At 38.4% G+C, this 24,487-nt stretch overlaps 3 protein-coding genes across 8 annotated transcripts; 2 read left to right on the top strand and 1 right to left on the bottom strand.

The window, feature by feature from the left end:
- The first annotated feature begins 632 nt into the window (after positions 1 to 632).
- Positions 633 to 11,536, top strand: zgc:113149 (uncharacterized protein LOC541363 homolog). Of its 4 annotated transcripts, none has more exons than XM_060944060.1 (5): positions 633 to 747; positions 2,003 to 2,201; positions 2,373 to 2,810; positions 7,680 to 7,733; positions 7,944 to 11,536. In XM_060944060.1, the coding sequence occupies exons 2-5, from the start codon at positions 2,066 to 2,068 to the stop codon at positions 8,378 to 8,380; spliced, it is 1,065 nt and encodes a 354-aa protein (XP_060800043.1). In that variant the 5' UTR covers positions 633 to 747; positions 2,003 to 2,065; the 3' UTR covers positions 8,381 to 11,536. The 4 variants fall into 4 exon arrangements, with proteins under 4 accessions (XP_060800043.1, XP_060800045.1, XP_060800046.1 ...); XM_060944062.1 differs by having other exon boundaries at positions 633 to 751; XM_060944063.1 differs by having other exon boundaries at positions 633 to 1,229.
- A 79-nt stretch (positions 11,537 to 11,615) lies between these two features.
- zgc:171927 (uncharacterized protein LOC100124616 homolog) lies at positions 11,616 to 16,770 on the top strand. 3 transcript variants are annotated; one of them, XM_060944065.1, is made up of 7 exons: positions 11,616 to 11,781; positions 11,872 to 11,932; positions 12,192 to 12,264; positions 12,445 to 12,540; positions 12,897 to 12,992; positions 13,065 to 13,196; positions 15,531 to 16,770. In XM_060944065.1, exons 2-7 carry the CDS (start codon positions 11,904 to 11,906, stop codon positions 15,747 to 15,749), a joined length of 645 nt encoding a protein of 214 aa, XP_060800048.1. In that variant the 5' UTR covers positions 11,616 to 11,781; positions 11,872 to 11,903; the 3' UTR covers positions 15,750 to 16,770. The 3 variants fall into 3 exon arrangements, with proteins under 3 accessions (XP_060800048.1, XP_060800049.1, XP_060800047.1); XM_060944066.1 differs by having other exon boundaries at positions 11,616 to 11,803; positions 11,901 to 11,932; XM_060944064.1 differs by having other exon boundaries at positions 11,616 to 12,264.
- A 1,610-nt stretch (positions 16,771 to 18,380) lies between these two features.
- Positions 18,381 to 19,463, bottom strand: LOC132864669 (gap junction delta-2 protein). The gene has a single exon (XM_060898083.1). The coding sequence runs from the start codon at positions 19,461 to 19,463 to the stop codon at positions 18,381 to 18,383; it is 1,083 nt and encodes a 360-aa protein (XP_060754066.1).
- Positions 19,464 to 24,487: the final 5,024 nt, after the last annotated feature.

Raw genomic sequence — 24,487 nt, 5'->3', positions numbered from 1 at the left:
AGGGCCGAACAGAAGTATATTTACACTCTATGAAACTTCATTATCCCAGAGAAACTGGAAATTATTGAAAGGGTCGATAAACATTATGTACATCAATGATTGCATATAATAATAATAAAACATATTGTACTGTATCTATATTTGAGATCTATAACCCATATATTCAGTCTACTACTCATTTATTTACTCATTCATTTATTTAAATATAACAGGCAAGATTGCTCAAGTGTTAGATTAGTAAAGGCACTGTTTTGAGGTCAGGTGTAAACGAATTGAACTTCTTAACATGCTATTAGAAGCAGTTCATAATTATAACGTCACTGTGTGCCAATCTTAAATTTGATTGGCTAGTCAGAAACAAAGTGTCAAGCGCAGCCACTTAAAATTCTTAGGTATTTGAGTGCATGTTACGGTTTGTTATCTGAATTAACGACCTGATTATAATAAACACTGTAGTAATAATAATAATAATAGTAATAATTCTTCTGTTAGTGTGTGAGGGGGAAAAACACCACATTACACAGCGCAGTTTTTTGTACGCAACGCCGCTAGAGGGCGCTGTTTGTCTCATCCACGGGGTGAACGTGCGCCCTGACTGAACGAAAAAAAAAATGACGTAGCTAACGTAACAGCGTGTGCGCGCGCGAGCGACACAGGGGAGAGCGCCTCTCTACGAAGTTTCGGATTATGCACTCGAGGGCGGTTTCGTCGATTTTCTGATTATTGCGGCAACCGTAAAGCGTTTGTGTGGGTAATTAGAAAGTTTATTGTGCTTTTAAAAAAATCTCGACGCAAAAATAAATGAGTATTCGTGAATATTCGTTAAAAAAGAGCACACGTTCGAGCTAGCAGTTTGCTTGCTTGCTTGCTAGCTAGCTAGCTAGCCAGCCTAGCTAGCTAATCTACGGATAAAGCAATTTCAGGTCCTGCTGAAAGTGTAGCTAGCATAGCTAGCATTCGATATAGTAGTAGCCGGCTTTTTTAACACCGTTAGCACGCCATTATATTTTATTCTGACTATTATTATCATCATCATTACCCGCTCGCTTCGTGCGGAGGTCTGAAATATTATCGAGAGTGAATACAGAGATGACTGAGGACGATGGCGTTTGTCTGGGTCTCGATGTTTTTCTGCAGCACCGCTAGCTAACACACACACACACACACACACTAATTCACAACAAAGAATCAGGAAGCACCAGGGAGGCGGTGTGTGAGAGTGAGACACAGTGAGTCTTGCTGATTACAGGGGAAACGCAGATCATTTAAAGCAAAACGATCCCGTAAAAGTCTCATCACATTGGATAATGCCTTCCAGAGCCTCATCTGTCTTTCTGAGGATTGGGCTCCCCTCTCTCTCTCTCTCTCGCTCATAACCAGATAATAGGCACATCTTTCCTCCAAGGCGTTTATGAACCGATTTTTCCCCTTTATTTTGCTACTAATGCATTAAGAGTCGTCCTGATTACAGTTTTCATCATATCTATCAGTCCAGGTTACTGTCAGCTTCTAGATGCAGCCCTAAAATTATAGCTGTACTCATTTTGATATGAGCAAGTCTTATTAAAACTACATGACATCTCGTATTTGAAGAATATTCTGTAGTGTTTGGCTGACCTGTAATCCTCTATGGGGACTGTTTACATTCAGACTGAGTTCACTCAGATTCATTACCCGATTAAAAAATGCTTTTGTATTGTACATAAAATAGAATGGTCTGAATGTCCCGATCCATTATTGGACATCGAGACTGATGTTGGTTGAATCATTGGATTCAAATCTGATTAGAATTGACATTTTCCAGTCCAATGCACATGAGCACAGCGCACAACGTCCTGTTGTATCAGAACCAATATCAGTTTTGTCATCAGAATCATAGTATTGTATTCTGCATCTTGAGAAAATAAGGTTTGGTGTGTCTGTATGCTGTCCAGTAATGTATATATTCAGAAGAGATACCTCTGCTATACACATGATCTAAATAAAGTGTTTCTCCTTATAGATCCCTGGCTGTTTGGTTAATTGATGTGACTTGATGTCCAGAGACTGAGAGGAGACAACAAGGATGTCTGGAGATCCTTTTTCATCTACTGGATCAGCAGTTGTATCAGCACACTTCAAGAAAAGGAAGTCACGTTTCACGTTTTCTGAAGTTCAGCTTCTGCTGACTGAGGTGAAGAGAAATCGCCACATACTGGTTGGTCAGTATGATTATTACTTTTCAAACCCAGTTAAGCATCTTTGGAATTTACATGTCTCTCTTTGCCTTTCTTCAGCATTTTTTGACGTACTAGGTGTACACATAGAACTGTGTGCATGCATGATATAAACACACTATCATATGTATATACGTGTGTGTGTGATCCAAACAGGTAAATTCAACCAGGGTGTCTCCAGTGATGTTAAGAAGCGAACATGGGCTGCTCTCACAGCTCGAATCAATGAGATCAGCGAGTGTCACAGAGAGGTCATTGAGATTGTAAAGAAGTGGTCTGATCTCAAGTGTGACACCAAGCGCAAGGTGGTAGCCATGAAAGCTTCTGGTTTTTCTGCTGCCCATATAACTGATGACCTTTCTCCTATCGAGAGAATGGTGCACCAGATCCTCCAGCCTGGACCTGGGGAGAAGTTGCGACCATCAGGCAGCATTGCAGATGAAGATGAGGATAGCCAAGGTGCTTCTGGGATGCCACTACACATCTTTGGTACACCAAATGGCAGGCTGCCCATCAAGCCACGGGGTATGCCACACCACTCTGGGATGAGCAGCAAAGGAGATACAGATTTGCAACTGGATATGTCTTACAATTGTGAGTACTTCCTTTAATGTAACTATTAACTAGGAGTGGGTACAGAGTACTCTCAAACTTATTTAGTATCAATAATGGCATAAAATGTTAATTATATTTGAACTTGTGAATTTGTAGCTTCCAATACATTGTACATTCATCTAATTGCGATATCAAACAACAAAAGGTAAATCTGCCCAGAAACTGAGCTTTCAACCTGAGTAAAAGGTTTGTTTTTGGTTCCAGTAGCACTGGGGACAGAAACATGTGGTCTATAGTTCGCACACAAACGACACTCATTTCAAATTTGAGACTGGAGTTTTTGGTCAAATCTGAAACTGTGCAAAATACACTACAGTTAATGTTATGTGGCTCAAAGGTGTGATATACAGAACCTAATTTGTAATATTTGCAAATGGTCAACTATTTTCTGTGATGCCTGTTACATGTCCACTCATCATGACAAAATCCTTACAGTCATGTCCATAAGTATTTGGACAGTGCCGCAATTTACATACTTTTGCCTCGGTGGTGCCTCGCCACCACAGTGGATTTGAAATGAAGCAGTCAAGATCTCATTGAAGTGTAGACTTTCAGGTTTAGTTCAAGGGGTTTAACAAAAAATATTGCATGAACCGTTCAGGAATTACAGCCGTTTTTATATAGTCCCTCCATTTTCACAGGCTCAAGTCATTGGATGAGCTAATAGAATTATAAATATAAGCATTTTTAATACTTGAATGCAAATCCTTTGCAGTCTGTGACCCCCTGAAGCCTGGAACCCATGGACAACACCAAATTCTGAGCTTTCTCCCTTGAGAATCTTTGCCAGGCCTTTACTGCAACTGCCTTCAATTGCTGCTTGTTTATGGGTCTTTGTGCCTTCAGTTTTTTCTTCCGCATCTCCCATAACCCGGGACGGGACAGTACCGTCACGTATTTTCTTATATTTGCCTTCTGGGTTTTTATATGCTGTTCCGTCCCATGTATAACAAGTGTTCTGTCCCGCAATACCATTTTTGTGACATTTACATAATATATAATCTTAGCTTTTTTTGTTCTGGTTTCACAGAGACATCTGTCATGTCCACCATTTTATTAATCGGTACTTACATTAGTCATCCCGCCTTTATAGATGAACCTGTTCCGTCCCCTCTTGATAGATAAAGTTAGAAGAAAAACTAAATATATTGTTGTTTTATTGTCAAAACATATAACTTAACTATTTATTCATCTATTTTACAATTTCTTGCCTCTTCCCCATCTTTACCTTTTCGTTTCTTCAGCTGATATTGTATACATTTCAAGTTCTTATCTTTTGATTACGTTCATTATGTCTTATATTGAATATTGTTAGTTTTTTCTTTTTTATCAGACATCTAATTTTTTAGGTTTGTTTACCTGACATGTTTCGACGTACGACTGTCGTCTTCCTCAGTGTGTCACCGGATGTTATTGGTGACGCATCTTTTATCAGCTGATGTTTCCGAAGGCGTGGCCTTCCTGTCTGGATTGACAGGTCGGTCACGCCTTCTACTGTCAGTTCGTCCCCTGCAAGATGGCACTCCAGGTATGGGAGAGCATGTATGCTCCCTCATCTCGGTTGATGGTCCTCGGACTTTGCTTACGGATCTCTATGGCCTCCCTGATCCAGCGCTGATGTTTATTATCTTCTGTGCGGATGTCCGTATTGTCCGTGCCAATTATGCAATAAAACTTACATTGGGGAGACAGGAAGGAGTTTCAACACAAGAAAAAATGAACATAAGAAAGAGTGCGAAAAGGAGACAACTACAAGACAAACCCGAACAATAAAAGAAAAGGCACAACAGGAAAATTATAAGTCAGCTATAACAGATCATTGCAAAAGGGAAAATCATATTATGGACGGAGGGAATGCCAGAGTCATCTGCACAGAAGATAATAAACATCAGCGCTGGATCAGGGAGGCCATAGAGATCCGTAAGCGAAGTCCGAGGACCATCAACCGAGATGAGGGAGCATACATGCTCTCCCATACCTGGAGTGCCATCTTGCAGGGGACGAACTGACAGTAGAAGGCGTGACTGACCTGTCAATCCAGACAGGAAGGCCACACCTTCGGAAACATCAGCTGATAAAAGATGCGTCACCAATAACATCCGGTGACACTCTGAGGAAGACGACAGTAGTACGTCGAAACATGTCAGGTAAACAAACCTAAAAAATTAGATGTCTGATAAAAAGAAAAAACTAACAAAGTTCTTATCTTTTTTGATCTGTGCTTCTGTTTTATGACCCATGTGTTTTCACACTCGGTGTGAAACCACATTTTACGTTCATTGCACATAAAATACAAATCTGAATCTTCTGGTAACTTACAACTACAGTAAAGCCTTTCGACATGAATTAATAGATAAAAGTCTTCTGGACTTACCCGGAAATCCGGATATTTGACAACTCTTGAAAATCTCCGGTTTTCCGAATGGAGAAATTTATTTTTCGGATTTTTTGCGTTCCGTTTCATAGAAATTCGGTTTTGCGATCACGCGGCTTGTTTATGTTCAGTGGCAGGGCGCCACCATTTTTGTAGTCTCGCAATACTTGCTGGTGTGTACGAGACCTTATATGCTTATATACATACCTCATGTCATGTGAACGAGATTTTCTTTTGTGTACCTTTCTATTGAGTGAGACAATTGAAGAGCCTTCTCTATTGAAATGTGTTTACCGATTCAGCAATAATAATGTACAAACAAGTTGATAGGTCGCCGGATATCCGTAGCATAGAAGGAAAGGTAAAGAACAAGTTCAAATGGTCGTGGCTGGAGGAGAAAGATGCAAACGGTGACTTTTTATCAGACTATGTGAGGAAAGTGGACAGGCCAGGATATGCATTTTGCATTTGGTAAGAAATGTTTTCTTATTCTTAATTTGTTGTATTTGAGATCCATGTTGAGATTTAGAAAATTGTGAACGAATTCTTATTGACTTGACGTGACTGATAATGACTGCAAATAAAAGTAGTTATCAGTGAACGTGCATGATATTGTAAACCGTATTGAAGTGTTAATCTTAGTAAAAATAAAAAATTAATCACACACTCAATATAAATATTATAATTTATTAGTATGCCATTTATTGGGATATAATTGGTTCGCTATCTTTTAATGAGTCATTTATGAATTTTTATAACTCTAAATATTAACATTTTAAGTGTGAGAGAATATATTTTTTTCCACACCCCACACACAGTTCAAACCAGTTGTTTTAATGCATTATTAATAGTTTGAAATCTTTAAAGTGGCATGATAATAAGAAAATATTCTTTTGATAATAGTTTGTGTTGAATAAGCTCAATTTTACAAGATAACGTGGCTGATTTTTCTGTTCAGAATGAGTTTACTGTTACGATAAATATATACCTGATTAATAAGACTGTTTTTCTATTGAATCAATTTAATTTCATGAAAGTGTGAACTCTTTAATATCAGTTGAATTGTTATTTTCTAAACATATATGCAGTATTGCACATAAGATGTGACAGTATCACTTTATATAAGTTTTGACATCCAATAGTGAAAATTCTGAATTTAGAACAATGCACTCCTGAAAATTACTCATTAACTAGGGGAATTAAATTTGATATTTTTGACATGTTGATCATTAATGTACATGAAAGAAAAAGGCTTAAAAGTTATTACTTGTTTTAGTGAAAAGTACTAAAATGCACTAGAATGCAGGGTTTTACGTGTTGTGTTATTAAAATTTTTTCGGGGGACGTTGCCCCCCGACTCCCCCCATCTTAGTTTGACTTTGTGACGTCATGCCAAGGTATATTCGTAATTGGAATTCTGGGCTTTTAGATCAGTTTCGATTGAAAATATCGTGAATATAATGTTAATACAATGTGACGTGATATAATAATACTGGATAATCAAAGAATACATGATAGTGATACGTGTGAGTACAAGATGTTAAGTATGAAACCCCTGAATATTTAGAAAACGTAACATTATTGTAATGTTCCGGTTCATACTTTCCGTACCGGGTTATGGGAGACACCTTTTTCTTCAGTGAATGAAAAGCATGCTCAATTGGTTTGATTGACTCAGCAGTTTAAAAACATTTTATTTCTTTGCTTTATGAAGCTCTTGGGTTGTTTTCGAAAGAGCAAGAAGCTCTTTTGTCTGAATCTGATCAGAAAATATAACTTGACTCTAGAATTCATCCTGCTACTTCTCTTTCTATAAATGCCAGTGACCCAGTTCCATTGACAGCCATCATGACCAATGTAGTAGTATGCTTTTGAGAGGTTTTTTTTCTTTTCTTTCCTTTTTTTTTTTTTTTAAATCTCCAAGGAAAGAATTCTGTGATCATCCACTTTAGTAGTCTTCTGTGGTCTTATGGGCCTTTTGGTGTTGCTGATTCTGCTATCTCTTTGTTTGGTCTGTTTTGTTTCTTCCAGCCTAATGATGGCTTCCTTCACTCACATCAACACCTCTTTGGACCACATATTGAGTGTTCCGATGAGCAGCTATCAGATTCAATTTCAACACTTGAAATCAGCTTCAGACTTTTTATCTCTAATTTGTCATGGAAAAGGGTCATAACTGGCCAATTACTTTTGAGCCTGTGAAAATAGAGGGACTAATAGAGAGCAAATAAATCTTATTTAGCCTTCATCTCAAATTAAAACACACGTTGGGCAAAATAATACTGTAGTACCTCTGTCTGTGCTAATGGCAAAAAAAAAAATCTAAATTATGTGCTAGGTTTGGCTGAGGGTGGAAACTCAAGTACTTCACCCTTATGGCTCAAAAGAATATCCCCACTGTTAACCTTGGTGGTTTGAGGATTACAGTTGAAGTGCATTCTCTGATAAGGTGTGTCTTGTCTTGACCGGTCTAGATGATTCAGCAGTGCCTCTTACTGACCTCGAGTATGAACCATCAGGCACAGAAGGTAACCTGAACTTTTTTGTACTTTCTTCAGAACCACTGTTTTTATTGTTGTTAATTAATTAGTTTGTTAATTAATTGTATGTGTGTAAAATAATGTAATTTTTTTTTTTAAAGGGTGGTTTTTTGTTTTTTTTTTGGTTTTTTGCATGAGCTAAATATTATCATGTTTTGTTGTATAATGTACATATTGTTGTGTTTCTTCCCTCATCAGATCAGGGCCTACAAGTCAGTGAAACTGAATACCAGTGTGATCAAAACAAAATTCTCCCTGACCCACCCACTGCTGACAGAGACCAGATCAAAATCGAAACCCAGCTTAAGGCATCAAGCAATAGTACAGCTCGTGCAGGAATCTCTTCCCGTGCAGCTGTTTGTCGTCTAGCATCACAAGGTGCAGGCAGTTTACAGGAGCACCTCGCCAAGAGCGCCTCCCTCAGCCTGCAGGAGCAGCAGACCACCACCCTGCTGATAGGGACACTGTCACGTTCACTGGAGTCGGTGGCTGAGTCGGTGCAGCGGCTGGTGCAGACACAGCAGGAGTTTGCACGGGACACACTGCGTCTGCAGAGAGATACACTACACGTGCTGCGTGACTTTTCCTCCAGTACACTGGCACTACTGCAGGACAAATCCAATGGCCATCCATAGCACCTGCATCTCACCTAAATGTAGTCTGCACTAGTGATGGGCATTTCGAGTAAATTTGTTGTTAAGTACTCAAACCTATCAAAAGTTTAATCAATTACTTGATCTTGAACATAAATGGTCTCGTATTCTCTGTGAAGACATTTTGCTTTGTTTCATAGCACATTTTTGTAACAAACATTAAGTTCAGTGGTAAAAACCTCAGCTAACTGACGAAGGGTGTATTCAGACCAGGATAGTTCACTTGCTTTGGTCCGAACCAAATGTTTTTTTATATTTTTTCATTTTGGTGCGATTCGCTTTCACACTGTACATTTTAGTAAGCGGACCAAAATCTGTCAACAAAGCCACGCGCCCTGAGGTCGTTCAGCTATTGGTCAGAGACGACACGCGCACAAAGTGTTAAGTTCAAAAGTAGTCACGGAGGATAGCTGATGAGCGCACATCATGTTGTGACAGTTCTGGCTCTTCATGCAAGTCACTAGTACCGCCACTTTTTGAAAGAATGTCCCTGATTTTAATGTAGGTCTGACGGAGTTTCTTCACTTTTAGCCGACATTGTTCTGGGGAGCGCGTGAACCCCTTCTCCTTCATTTTCTCACTGAATACAGCAAACACGTCGGCATGTTTGTGTGTTCTCTCCAAAAGCTCAGATATGTGGACATCTGCCCATATATCCACAAGGGTACGCATTTCTTCCTCGGCCCACGTTTGCCCCCTACTCATTTTTTGTACTCTGTAGTCTAGCCTACCACTGGTCTGAATGACTGAACGACTGTTGTAAGGTTCCCTTGACAACCGAAACAGTGTTTGCACTTTGCGGTGGAGTGTCAAGACTCTGTTTCCCATAATGCTCGACAAACGACGGAAGCTCCCGACGTACAAAAAAGCAAAACTGTCAGATTAGGTCCGGTCTGCTTTCACACCTCCAAAAGGTCCGCACCAGGGTTCCTTTGGTCTGGACCGAGTCCGACCTTGCAGCTCGGTCTCGGTCTGCTTGTTTGGTCCGGACCAGAGTTCGGTGGTTTGTATTCAGACCAACCCAAAAGGTCTGGACCAAGGGAAATTTGGTTCGTTTGGTCATTTGGTCCGGACCAAACAACGTAGGTGTGAATACGCCCTAAATTTAAATGTACTTGGACGTAAATCGGGTTAGAATTTTGTACTGTTCAACTGCCACTGCTGGGCCCTTGAGCAAGGCCCTTAACCCTCAACTGTATAAATGAGATGAGTGTAAGTCTGGCACATTTACAATAGCACTGTTCTATGCTTTATATTTAAAAAAAAAAAAATCCTTGCAGTTTCTATGCTGTTCAGTGATGAATAACCCAATATTACAGAAATTTTTTTTAATTTATTTTAACAATGTTTTCTTGTTGCTGATATTAAACAAATATTGCATTTCTGACATGGCTCAGATTTACATAAAATTGGCCATCTTCACCTTGTCTAAGTGCAAAAAGCATCTTCAAGGCCAACATTCAGTAAAACCCGATTAAAGTACTTTTGTTTTGATAGGAATTTAAAACAGTCCATTGTTATGGTGGTGTTTTTTGTTTTGTTTTTTTTCTCCCCCCCCCTCCCCAATTTCCAGAGATGATCAACATGAATCTGGCAGGTGTGTGGTTGGTACACTATAGGGAAAAACTGGAAAATCTGTTTTAATTTGAGGCACTTGATAATCAACAAAGCTTTATTAAATAATAACTTGCAAATTAAAATTTTTAAAAAAAACTTTTAATATTTAAAATATTTAAAAACTACACTAAGCCTTCATCTAAAATGCTCAGTTTGTCGTACTTTAAAATAGTCCCCTTATAAATCATTAGCATCCAAATATGATTGTATTTTCAATGCATTTATGTGAGTGCTCTACTATGATAGTAAAATTTTCTAGCAGTGGAGGAAACGCACTCTGCTTGTACTGATGTGGTAGTTAAGTATGAATATTGACTCGCCGAGTGATATGCTCTTGTAGTTTTGCTGTATTTTTTTTTTCTTTTACTTCTGACAGGGTTTGGACTTAACATTCCCTATTTTCAGAAAGATTAAAGCATTGCCGTTCTTGGTTTTAATCACATGCAGCAGGTCAACAAATGCACTGTCACTTGTCTGCCTCCCGGAGTTCATATTGAAAATCATAGCCTGTTTCTTGGCCTACTGCACTGGTGAGAAAGCCAAACATTCAAAAATTTTAAGTGGTATTTCACAAATGAATGCAGCGAGTTCAGTTAGGTGCACAGTGAGTACTCAATTAGTGCCCATCACTAGTCTACACACTTCAGCTTTAAGTTCTAGGATGTTCTCTGGAGAACAGGGAGGGACTGTTGAACTAACGAACAGTACAGTTATATGCCTCAGGAGTATATAATAATAGTCCACTTCAGTGTTCAGCTACCTCCCTCCCAGTGTTCATAGCGATCACAGGACTCATACATGCACTAATACTGCTTACTGTGTGCAGGAGCCTTTTCAAATAAGCTCTCCCACATTTCCAAAAAGTACTGAAGAAGCTGGCATGGAACAGCTGGAAAGTAGCATTAGCACAGCAAACTGTTTCTCAGATCAGATTAAGATCTGTTAAAATCATTAACTGTTTGGACCAGTGATGACTGACACACACTCTAAATTCACAAAGCTTTATTTAATGATGCAATGTAAGTAAATTAATTTAAAATTTCTGTAATGGGTAAATTATGAGTGAATTTAAAACAAGTCTATTTATCTGAAATAGTTAATTTGTGGTATTTTAGACACCATATAAATCATAGTGTCTTAATTTAGTTTCCCCCCCTTTCTTCTCCACATGTGACTGATCAGGTTTTCAGTGTTTTGTTTCTCACCCAAATGTTAAAATTCGGGTCTGATCTGAATTATTAGACATTGTGTGGAGCATTTTTTTTTTTTTTTTTTAGTACGTTTCAGGTTTTATAACCTTTACCTTTGTGCTTTAACTAAGTGATTACTTTTTTATTTTAAAGTTTCCTCTTTGTAATTACAGGTGCCATATAACATTTTAATTCTGAAAGTGCTCAATAAGGAAACCTTTGATACAGCTTCCACTGATTCCTTGTTGGGTCTTTTCCAATAGTATGAACACTGTTAAATGTTTTCTGTATAAACTACTGTAAAGATTGGAATAAATCAGAATAAGCATTTTGTCTTGAGTAAGTGGATGTGTGTTGCAGACTACTGGTACTTTTCAAACCCGCTGCTATGATGCTTCAAGACGTAGGTAGTGACCACTTTGTAATTTGATGAGTGGCTTTAATAAATAATGGAGCTTTTTCTAGGATCTCCATAACCAGTGGTGTTCCTGGTCGCTCTTTGAAAGACAGAGGCACAACACTGCATTGAGAAAAACAACAAACTGCTTCTCCCTTTTGGAACAGTGCCATTATTTGGTATGAACATGAATCCTGAATAGTAAGTATTTGCAGCTTGTTATTTGGTCTGACTTCTTGTGCCTTGTTGTGTTGTGCTTTATATTTAAGTTAAGGATTTTTCATCATGTTGCTAAAAGGAAATGAGGACTCTGGATCTGCTTCATTGTGGGTGTGTAATTCCTTGTTAGTCTTTTATTTTTAATGTAAAAGTACATGACGTAGGGCAGAAATGTTTTTGAATAAGCATGTATTAAATAATGCATGAGCAAAATGGATCTCCATGGTGCAGTTGTAGGTGTCTGAAATTAGGAAACGTTACTGTGTGGTGTTATGTTCCTCGGTTGTTAGAGTTTTGTGTCTGCTAAGATGAGGGGGAAAATTACAAGCTGCCAAAGGCTTGTTTGCATTTGTGTTGTGCTTTCTCTTAGTGACTACCTATTCAAGCTGCTGCTGATTGGAGACTCTGGTGTGGGGAAGTCATGTCTGCTGTTACGTTTTGCTGTGAGTCAAAAAGTCAATAGACGTTGAAACATATTATGCTGGACTGGATATCAGGTCTCATGCTGATAAATTGCACCATCAAATAAATTTCTCATTCTGCTATGTTTTAAATTAATTGATTGCATTTGATAGAATTGTTTTAAATTATTTCTCAATGTTGGTGCATGCTAATGCCAACAGGATGACACCTATACTGAAAGCTACATCAGCACGATAGGGGTTGACTTCAAAATCAGGACTATTGAAATGGACAGCAAGATAGTGAAGCTGCAAATTGTGAGTAAAGAATTCACTGTGCTACAGCATCTTAATTCTTCTGTTCATCACTTTTTTCCCCTTTTTTTTTATATTCTTCACTGGGTCTGTATAAGATGGCATTAACATGGCGTTTGCTAGGTTTCTCACTGAAGACTGTCCGCACAAGTAAAATAAGCTCTGCATCATTCATAATAGATTTCATTTTAGTCAAGCTGTCTTTTTTTTTTATTCCACATTTAGTACCAGTAATTGTAAGTAATCTTTTCACATGCCATAGTTTTTGTTTGTGAATAAATCTTGGAATTTACATGACCAGTAATCGGTCTAAATCCTTTTATTGATTATATACTTATATTGATTGATTTTTATTCTAGTGGGATACAGCTGGTCAGGAGAGATTTCGCACTATTACTTCCAGCTATTACAGAGGTGCCCATGGGATTATCATTGTATATGATGTTACTGACCAGGTAATAACCATAATGATAATGATTTTTATTGTGTGGGATTTTCAGAGATTTTATTGTTGTTTGTAATTGCAGGAGTCCTTCAACAACATAAAGCAGTGGCTGGAGGAGATTGATCGCTATGCATGTGAAAATGTCTCAAAGTTGCTTGTGGGGAACAAAAGTGATTTAACTTCAAAAAAAGTGGTGGACTTCACTACAGCAAAGGTATCTGCCTAAACCTGTGTTTATAATTCAGATTAAGTATTTAGAAGTTATTTTTTTAATGCATTCAAGGGGGTTTGTTTGTTTGTGTTTTACTAAGACCAAAGATTATGGGGCAAAATGAAAGAAAGTAACCAAAAAAGGATTTTATTTATTTATTTTTTGTAGACTTTCTCAGGTGTACAGGCCAAAAGATTTCAAGCCAAAAGTCTGTGACCACCTGACCATCATACCCATATGTGCTTATTGAACATCCCTTTCCAGATTTATGCCCCTTTGCTGTTATAATAACTTGCACCCTTCTGGAAAGGTTTTCAACTAGATTTTTGAGTATGGCTGTCGGGATTTGCTCAATAAGCCATAAGAGCTGAATGTGAGATCAGGCACTGATTTCGGGTAAGGAGGCCCTGGGTGTAGTTAGCATTCCGGTTCATCCCAAAGGTGTTTAGTGGGGTTGAGGTCGGTGCTGTGCAGGACACTTGAGTTCTTCCACTCCAACGTTGGCAAACCAAGTCTTTAGGGACCTTGCTGGGTACACAGAGGCATTGTCAGGCTGGATCAGGTTTGGACCTCTTAGTTCCAGTGAAAGGAAAATAGTAATTCTACAGCACATTATGGTTATTACCTGCTGAGTATCCTATACAGTTGTGTGCTTCCAATTTTGTGGCAACAGTTTGAGGAAGAACCACGTATGGAAGTGATGGTCAGGTGTCTACAAAACTCTGGCCATATATTGTATGTCCATATGTTCTACAAAAAATAACAGTTTGGTATTTTTTGGTACCACTATGTAATGTTCTTTATGGACACATCCACAAACAAATACACAAGTTAATCAAAAGAATTTGAATTTTGAACCGGTTCACCATTTTGACAATGTGCGTGTAGTTAGCGGGAAAACACTGGGAGTGAAATATTGGGAACTATGTCACTGAGGTCCACGATACATTTCGTATGAAAAATGCGAGTTTTTCAACATGAGAAGATAAACTTAATATCTTCAAGCCAATGTGTGAGATTTTTTTATGATATAAACACATTCACAAACTAACCACATTTATCAAAACAATGAATCAATTTCCTCACAAGTGACGTATAGAGAATTGTATCACAGTTTTGGTTCTCGATGTCCCAGATGTAGCTCATATGAAAAATATGAGTGGCGTGTTTCCTAGTAAAACACTCATGTCTTAGTTAGTTATACACACCTACCATTGTAGTATTAGTAGTAGTATTCAGTAAAAATACTACATACAGTATTGCTGTAAATTTGTATATTAAAGTTGTATTTTAACCAAAAATGTTTTCCACTTCTAATAATATAATATGTATTGTAGGTACCCAGCCTTTGTGCAACATAATTATCTGCATTTGTTTTCATAATATTTTTAGCATGTTGAGTTCCTCTTATCGTTTCCCCTTAGTGCCTTTTGGAGTCGTTCTAATATTTTATCAACTAGTGAAGTTTGTTACATTTCATCCAATACAATATATTTTTCCACACCGGAAACAAGTGGTGTATGACACCGTTTTATAAACAAGACACGTTTAAAAAAAAAAAATATATATATATATATATATATATATATATATATATATATATATATATATATATATTTATTTCATAACGTTTAACCTGGGTTTACAAACTCCTCCATCTTTTCAGGACAGCTGTAGAAGTCTCTGTCATAAGTCATTTTATTACTGCATTGTGCTCATAACCATAAAGATCATTAGCAGTTGGTGAGTGTGGGGGCAATGGTAGCTCAACTTTTAGCACAGTAGCTAAAGCACAGTAGCTGGTTAAGTACATAGTTATTAGCAGATGTGGCGTTGGCCTGATTAGTTTATAGGAAACAGACTATAAAAAAGGAGCAGGAACTTGTTTCAAGCACCTTCAGCTAGTTGCCATGGGCAGGAGTGCTCTGTTGCTGTTTAGTTTGACCTTGTTTTAATCTCTTGTGCTGCAAGTGGCCACTCGTAACACTACATACGTTTATGATTTGTGAGGGGGAAAATGGCAGGGATATGGCATATTTAAAAAAGAAATCATTGGCACCCTTAATCAAAATAACTTTATACTGATTTGCAGGGGGACCCAAACTATACCAGCACAATGCTCCAACAGCATAACACAAGCAAAGCTTTTCCTTTATTTTCCACCCTTCTCTATGCCAGGTCACTACTGTATCATGATGGAAGGTTTAGAGCCACGTTGCCTGTCCTGTGTCCTAGTTCTGTGACATTTAGTGTGTTCTAAACAGAGAATTCTCTATCTTAGAGAATCTATACATACTGCATTTAGCCTTTAATAATAGCGGTACAACCTTTTTTCAGGAACTTGCTGAGACACTTAAAATCCCATTCCTTGAGACAAGTGCAAAGAATGCAAGCAATGTGGAGAAGGCATTTTTAACGATGGCCTCTGAAATCCAGAAGCGAGTCGTGGAAGACAATGTTCAGAACGAGACAGTCAAAGTGGGAAAAATCAATAGTGCTCCTCTGTGGCATGGAGCTCAGAAAGCAACTGCTGAGGAGGTCAACACCTGCTGTTAGTGCTAACAGACTCAACATGGAGTATGTTCAGGGTATTTGCATATTTAAAAAAGAATATTTTGTGGACTAATTGTATTTCACAGTTTATACTGATTGATGTCTTATGTCTCTTTATGAATGAATATGCTCTAAACATCCTCGCTGTGTTGCATATTGTTTTAAAGGTCCTAAGTGTCAGATTAAACAAGTATAGTAACAATGGTGGATCAGTGACGGACAGTTATTTAGCAAAAATGTTATTTTACAGAGTGAAATAGTTTATTGCTTATAAATGAGAACTAAAACACTAGTTGGGTATAGTAGTCGGTAATATTAGTCAGAAAACCCATATTAGATTAATTAGATTAACATCTTAAACTGTCAGGTCCTTAACAGCAGGTCCAGATTTCTATTCCTCACGCTTATGCCTGCATACATTTTCTATTAGTTTCAGTGTAGTCAATGAATAATATTTTACTTATGATACTATAAATAACAGAATAAGCTGGAACTTTAACAAGTTAAACAATAAAAATCTACGAGTGGTTTTTATAATACAAACAAATTTAGCATTTTCACCATTCATCAGAATGCCAACCAAACAGGAAAAATAGCACAATTTTTAGAAAGATGATGTGCCTCTGATCATGTGGGCTGTTGATCAGTCAACTAAATGGATTAAAAATTAAAATATCTAACATGTGGGGCCTTAAATTTTGATTTAAAAAATATGTAATTGCCTTAGAGTAAGTTTACTTTTTCTTCAAAATATTCTAATATTCAAAAGATTGATAAGGTTATGTTTGGATATTTTAAGTAGATTTTTCATGTTTTGTCTGTGATTAATAATAATTAAAAAAAATTAAATAATTTGACAGTCATTGTTTGCTATCAGATTTGAGCCCAAGAGTCTTCAAAGACAAACAAATAATAACATAAGGGGCACAAAGTTCTGTTGCACTTGTTTTGTTTGTTTGTTTGTTCCCCCCCCCCCCCCCCTTTTCCAGTGGTTGAGTTCACATAAACAAAACAAAAAACCTTCTGACAGTCTCACTCTTATTCTGATGAACAAATTCTTAATCTTGTTTATTTGTATACAGTATTGGGTATTTGTATGTAAGGTTTCAGTGTGCTGTTAAAGTATTATTTACTTCACTCAGGCGAGATTCTAATGCTAGAATGTCTGTTTAGTACACCGTGATGAAATTATAACTAATGGAAATAGCGCCCTCTATCGACAAAGTATAAATTGTCGTGTGGAAGAATATACATACACCAAAGAAAAACTAAAACATGATGCCAAATAATTCTGTATAATGATTAGTCACAAAAAGGAAGCCTTGATATTAATTTCATTCAATATTAGTAACTGGTAATTGTGACCTTTTAAAATATTTTATAGTGAAGAATGCAAAAAGTAACAACTTTTAAATCACATGATATCTCTATATTGCAATAAACACACAAAATCTACAACCCCAAATCAGAAAAAGTTCGGACAGGATGGAACATGCAAAATTAAAAAAAAAAAAAAGAAAGCAGTGATTTTCTAAAGTTACTTTGACTTCTAGTTCATTGCAGACAGTATGAACCCAAGATATTTCGTGTTTTGTCTGGTCAACTTCATTTCATTTGTTAATACACTTTCAGTCCTGCATTTCAGGCCTACAGCATATTCCAAAAAAAGTTGAGACGGAGGCAATTGAGGGCTAGTAATGAGGTAAAACAATTAAATCATGATGTGATTTGAAACAGATGATGTCAACAAAGGTTTTTCAAAGTAATCCCGAGCCCACGTGGTTATATCAGATATAGATGAATGATGGTTCTTGATGATGTGCTGTCTGAGGGATCAGAGATCATGGGTGTTCAGCTTAGGCTTGCCCCCTTGCCCTTTACACACCGAAATTCCTCCAGATTCCTTGGATCGTTTAATAATTAATTATTCAGCATAGAGGTGAAATATCCAAATCCCTTCCTATCTTTCTTTGAGGAACATTGTTTTTAAACATTTGAATTTTTTCACGCGTTTGTTGACAAACTGGAGATCATTAGTCCATCTTTCCTCCTCAAAAACTAGAACTTTCCTGGATACTGATTTTGTACCAAATCATGATTGCTAATTGTTACTAGTGTTGACATTACCTGTTTTGAATCACATCATTATTTAATTATTTTACCTCATTACTAGCTCTAAATTGTCTCCTTCCCAACTCTTTTTTTTTTTTTTTTTTTTTTGGAATGTGCTGTAGGCCTGAAATGCAGGAATGCATATTTTACAAATTAAATGAAGTTGACCAGATGAAACATGAAATACATCAGGTTCATACTACCTACAATGAAATGCAAGTCAAAGTAAATTTAGAAATCACTGCTTTCGCTTTTTAGATACATTTTCCATACCATCCCAATGTTTTCTGATTTGGGAATATATTATTTGAAAATTTTCAGCAAATGGATCACACCATGTTGTCATTGATTTTGATTAATTTCCTATGTGAAGAGCACATTACAATGTGTTTTTATCCCTTACATTTTAAACTGCTATATTATTCTGAGAAATTACTGTCAGCAAATTAAAGAGTATAATATATGTCAAGCATTTTGCTGATGCTTTAACAATAATGAGCAGTAATGAGCAGTAATGGTCCCTCATAACCAAGACTTCTTGCTGCTCAACTTAGCCATGTTGGTTAATTTTATTCCTGTGCGCTTTTTTTCATCTGGGTTTGTCTTCGAGGTGTACTCTAGTGTTGAGTCTGTCTCAAAAGAAATGGATGGTCCATGTGAGAGCAAGGCACTGGCTGCTGTCTTATGGGACAGAGTGGTTGAAGAGGACTGTAGGACCAGCCTACTTCGCATTGAATGCTGGAGTCTAAGCTGCAACGGACTGTGAGAAACATATGGTTTCCCTTTAGGTTCACAGCACTGGAAACATGCTGTATATAGCATGCGCAAGATATAGACCCAGCCGAGATAGTGAAGCTCAGCAATGTTGAGAAAAAAGCAACCCAAACTTGTGCCAAACATGAAGTTTAGGAATATAGTCTTCTCAGTAGCACGTGACACAAAGCAGTCGGTTTGAGTCGGGCATGGGTAGGCTTTGCAGCGAAACAGAAATGGCACCTTAAATCCAAACATGTAGTATTGGCCCACCAGGAACATTATCTCTAGAATGGCTCGAAGAAACACATGAATGATGTAGATCAACAAAATTTGGCCTGAATGTTCAGTCGGGTCCTTGTCAACCTCTCGGTAGTCATCTTGGAGGAGGCTTTGCTCCAGAGACGACTCCTCACTGGGACTTTCCTCAGCTTGTAGCCCATTTGATAGCTTACCTCCCAAGTAAATGTCACTTCCTCCACCCGACTGTCTAACATGTGGACGGTGGAGCAGAGCCTGAGCTCGCTCTGTCCGAACCTTCTCATCTTTGGTGATTTTGTGGAGAGCATAGATGATATAGAAGATGGATGGTGTAGAGACCAGGACAATCTGGAAGACCCAGAAGCGCAGGTGTGAGACTGGCGCAAATGTGTCGTAGCAGACATTGTTGCAGCCCGGCTGGAGTGTGTTGCAGATGAACTTGGACTGCTCGTCACCGTACACTGTATCTCCTACTAGAGTCACCAGCAAGATTCGGAAGATTAACAACACTGTTAGCCAGATCTTCCCGATCACTGTGGAGTGGTTCTGAACCTCCACTAGGAAGCGTCCCAGAATTGACCAGTCTCCCATGCTTCACACTGTGAGAACAAAAGAGCTGGTCTAATCCTCAGTGTGAATGAAATATAGAAATACTCCAACATTTTTCCAATCTAATCTTTATCTTCTGTATCTGCTGTGTATATGTAATTACTACAGATATTAAGTGAACTTGTGGAATCAAAGTCCCATCCAGGGTGAATCCCCACACCTTAATATTCCTGGGATAAAGCCCTGACCAGGATCAAGCAGTTACTGAACACAATGAATTCAGCATTTATAAATCAAACTCTACATTTGTCTAATTCTGAAAATTGCTTGGTCTGAAAAGTTGCATAAAAATACAAACTTCATAACAGCTTTTCTGAGACATTCGCCTGCGTTTCTCATTCTACTCGCTTTATTGTTATGCTTATAATTTCCTCCATCCATTATCCGTAACCACTTATCTGGTACACGGTCACGGGCAAGCTGGAGCCTATCTCAGCTGACTATGGGCGTGAGGTGGGGTACACCCTGGACAAGTGGCCAGACCATTGCAGGGCTGACACATAGAGACAAACAACCATTCACACCTATGGTCGATTTAGAGCCACCAATTAGCCTAACCTGCATATCTTTGGACTGTGGGGGAAACCCATACAGACATGGGGAGAACATGCAAACTCTACACAGAAAGGCCCCCGTTGGCCACTGGGCTTGCTATGAGGCGACAGTGCTAACCACTACACCACTGTGCCTCCGCTTATAATTTCATTCATCATTTATACATCTTCAGTAACTGCTTTATCCTGGTCAGGGCTGCAGTCGTTCTGGAGACTATTCAGCACATACACATCGTGTGAAACGGAACCAGGGACCATTGAGCTGTGAGGCAGGAACGCAACCTGCTGTGCTGTCATGCCACTCTAATTTACAAATACTTTGGACCAAAACATGCTTTCCACAATACATGTTTATTACCTGCCACTACTGTGATTATACATCCATTATGAGTGTGTCTAGAGTCCTCTATACACAAAAATGTATGGAAATTCTTTTCTGTGATAACACACACACTACGGGTGCACTAGATTAAAAAAAAACAAGGGGGGGGGGGGGGTTGAAAACTATTGGAATGTTTCTTTAATATGATCTGATCCTTGTGCACTGTCCATTACACTTACACACTGGCTCTATAACATAACATTTTTCACAAATTTTGTGAGTTATCAACAAAGTTCATGTGACCAAACTTCAATTTACATAGACATACAGAAAAAGGTAGACACTCACCTTATGTGATTTGTCTCTGTTTGATCCAGATCTGACAGAATAATACATTTTGTCCATACGCATGTCTACATTTTGTAGAGAAACCTGTCAGAGGGAATGAACTCCACTGAGCAAGCTCTGGAAGAATGGGTTGACGAAATGCATTTAAGCCTTCCACCCAATACAGTGAACCGTATTTCAAACAAAAACTTCCAATGTACAACACAGCAAAGATTTAAAGGTACAATAGGAGGCAATGTCTCTGAACGTCCATGAACAGTTAAAAACACTATTCAGAAGAATTTGCTGGAAGGGGCAACGATGCTAATTCCTGAAATATTTTCAGCTCGCTTAACAAAAAAATTGTAAACTATTTTCTGTGGTGTTAAGTGTAAATATGTTTCTCATCCGGTCCTTCATAAAACTGAAACAGTTCCATCAACAAAATTAAATTTAAACATATCAAAACACAGAGAAGTGGTTTTATCCAGATATTACCAGCAACTCAGCTCGTCTGTGTAATTTTCAACATATCCATGGAAATAGCTAAACAAATGGTAGACCCTAGTGGCTTCTCACTTCTCCTCTTTTAAACCTGATGGTCTTTTTACAATGTGTGAGAGAGTGAAGCGGTGATTTGTCACTTGTCAGCTCTAGCATGATCACGGTCTTGCTATATACAATGCTGTTCAGGGGAAAAGCACAACTGCGCCGCACTGCTGAGAGGGGCCAATGTTTACTGTTGTGGGATTGGTTTGAAAAGGCTGAATTAGCTTACAGAGGTGAAATCTGGGTTATATCAATCACACCACATTTAATTATACTTTAGTTTTATCATGTTAAATTATGTTAAATTAATTTGTGCTTACCGAGACCATAATATTACAACTCCAAATCAGAAAAAGTTGGGATGTTATGTTGAACTTAAAAGTGAAAACAATGATTTGTAAATAAACTTTGACCTGTACTGCATTATATACACACCACCACGTTTTACCTCATGAATTTAGTTTTTTCAAAGCGTTTTTGTTTGTTTGTTTTTATTCTTGCAACACATTTAAAACTAGATAGAACTCTATGCCAACGGTGTCGATGGGGATGCCTCCGCCCGGTAGACTACACGCCTTATTAAGTTGTGATTTGGGGATGGACATTTGACCTCACAGTAATCTTGACCTGGTGAAATTACTTGTATCAGCCTTGGAGATAGTGTTCACAAGGTTTTCGGACAGACATTTGACCTCACAGTGACCTTGACCTTAGACCTTTTGATCTCAAAATCTAATCAGTTTATCTTTGTCCCCAAATGCACAAATGGTGAAAGTTTGGTGAAATTCTTTTCATTCGCCTTGGAGATATTGTGTTCACAAGCTTTTCGGACAGACCTTAAGGCCTCTGCATGCTCTTGCAACAAGGCTTTCGCAGATAGCTTTTAGCAGACAGTTGTAATTTATCGTTGAACGGGGAGTAATAGGCGTGCGCGATGTTATTCACCGCCACAACGTAAGGGGGCGCGAAATCGCTAGGAGTAGTTGGTGGGTGTGGTTAGTGGAGTGTTTATCCTCCGGTTACTTACAATGACTAGAACTGGAGTCGTATAGATGTACGTACTTCCTCACTTCCTCGATCAACCGCTCTTCGTGCTGCTCCATCTTCGCTCATGTTTTTAAAAATGGCGGTCGTGAAAACAAACCAAACCGGGAAAGTAGGGAAGCGGAAGTGCGTGTACAGCGGATGTAGAGTGGACCAATCAGAGCCCTCTTGTCTGCGACACTGTCTGCAAGGCTGTCTGCGGTGGTCACAATTTTTGGGAGGTGCGCGCAGAGCGTCTGCGAAGGGGGGGGCTTCGCAGACGCCATCTGCGAGGACTGGGTTGTCAGCATAAATTGACCTTTTGATCTCAAAATCTAATCAGTTCATGTTTGTTCCAAAGCACACAAGTGGTGAAAGTTTGGTGAAATTCCTTTCATTAGCCTTTGAGATATCGTGTTCACAAGGTTTCGGGACGGACGGACAGACAGACAGACAACCCGAAAACATAATGCCTCCTGCACCTTACGGTGGCGGAGGCATAAAAAAAAAAAAAGTTGGGATGGTAAAGAATTTACTCCTTTACAAACATTTAACCAGACCTTTTTAGCCAGGGAGACATACAACATATCCAGAGAATCCTGGGGAGCAGTTGGGGGTTAGGTACCTTGCTCAAGGGCACTTCACCCAGGCAAGTCCAGAGACTTGAACCAGTGACCTTCGGGCCCCAAAGCTGCTTCTCTAACAATTAGGCCATGGCTTTCCCATTCCTTCTCATAACCCTGAAAAGACATTAAGGGACTGAAGATGCCATGTGATTAAGTATTTCAGGTGTTATTTTGTCCCATTCTTCCTGCAAACAGGTCTTAAAGTGTGCAACAGTACAGAGTCGTCATTGTCATACTTTTTGTTTCAAAATTTGCCACATTTCTCTGTTGAGGACAGAGACAACGGACACCCTCTTCTTCCACAGCCATGCCTTTGTAATGTGTGCAGAATGTGGTTTTGCATTGTCTTGTTGAAATCTCCCTGGAAAAGATGTCATCTTGAAGGTAGCATCTATTGCTCCAAAATCTCAATGTACTTTTCTGCATTAATGTTGCCATCACAGAAGTCTAAATTGCCCTTGCCAAGGGCACTGACACAACCCCATCCCGTGACAGAACCTGGCTTTTGGACTTGCCGCTGGTAACAGTCTGGATGGTCTTTTTTGTCTTTGGTTCAGAGTACATGGCATCCATTACTTCCAAAAAAGACCTGGAATACTGATTTGTCTGCCATGTTTCCACTGTGCAAAAATCCATCTGAGTTGCCTCCAACCCCAGAGAAGTGGATCTAGAGAACTCTGAACACAGTTAACATAAGGCTTCCTTTTTGCACAGTAAAGTTTTAACTGGCATTTGTGGATGTAACTCTGTATTGTCATGCTTGACAAAGGTTTGCCGAAGTAATCCCGAGCCCATGTAGTTATATCAGCTGTAGATGAATGACTGTTCTTGCTGCAGTGCCGTCTGAGGGATTGGAGCTCACGGGTGTTAAGCTTAGGTTTGTGCCCTTGCCCTTTACACTTCGAAATTCCTCCAGATTCCTTGAATGGTTTAATGATGATATGCACCATAGACGGTGAAATATCCAAATCCCTTCCTATCTTTCTTTGAGGAACATTTGTTTTTAAACATTTCAGTAATATACTCGCACATTGGTTGACAAATTGGAGATCCTTAGCCCATCTTTGCTCCTCAAATACTAGACTTTTCCTGGATACTGATTTTGTCCCAGATCATGATTATAACCACCTGTTGACATCACTGGTTTCAAATCACATCATTATTTAATTGTTTTACCTCATTACTCACCCTAAATTGCCCCCATCCCAACTTTTTTTGGAATGTGTTGCAGGCCTGAAACACAGGAATGGATGTATATTCACAAATGAAATGAAGTTGACCAGACAAAACATGAAATATTTTGGGTTCATACTGTCTGGAATGAAATGCAGGTCAATGTAAATTTAGAAAACACTGCTTTTTTTTTTTTTTTTTATTTGCATTTTCCATACAGGCTCAACATTTCCTGATTTGGGGTTGTATTTTGGGTGACTCTGGCCTATTCAGAATAGAACAGAAGAAAAGAGCTTTATTAATATTGTACACGTATAAGGAAATTATTTTTCTATGTATTTATAAGGAATAAAGAAATTACATGTCTACAGTATGTCCAAATTTGCTAGGTGTATATATAAATATAATACATAATAGCAGCCAAACCATCAG

This window comes from Neoarius graeffei, chromosome 17, assembly GCF_027579695.1.
Source record: "Neoarius graeffei isolate fNeoGra1 chromosome 17, fNeoGra1.pri, whole genome shotgun sequence".
In the NCBI taxonomy this organism is placed as follows: Eukaryota; Metazoa; Chordata; class Actinopteri; order Siluriformes; family Ariidae; genus Neoarius; species Neoarius graeffei.
Note: the sequence above shows the minus strand (reverse complement) of the source record. Positions and strands in the feature narration are given on the sequence as shown.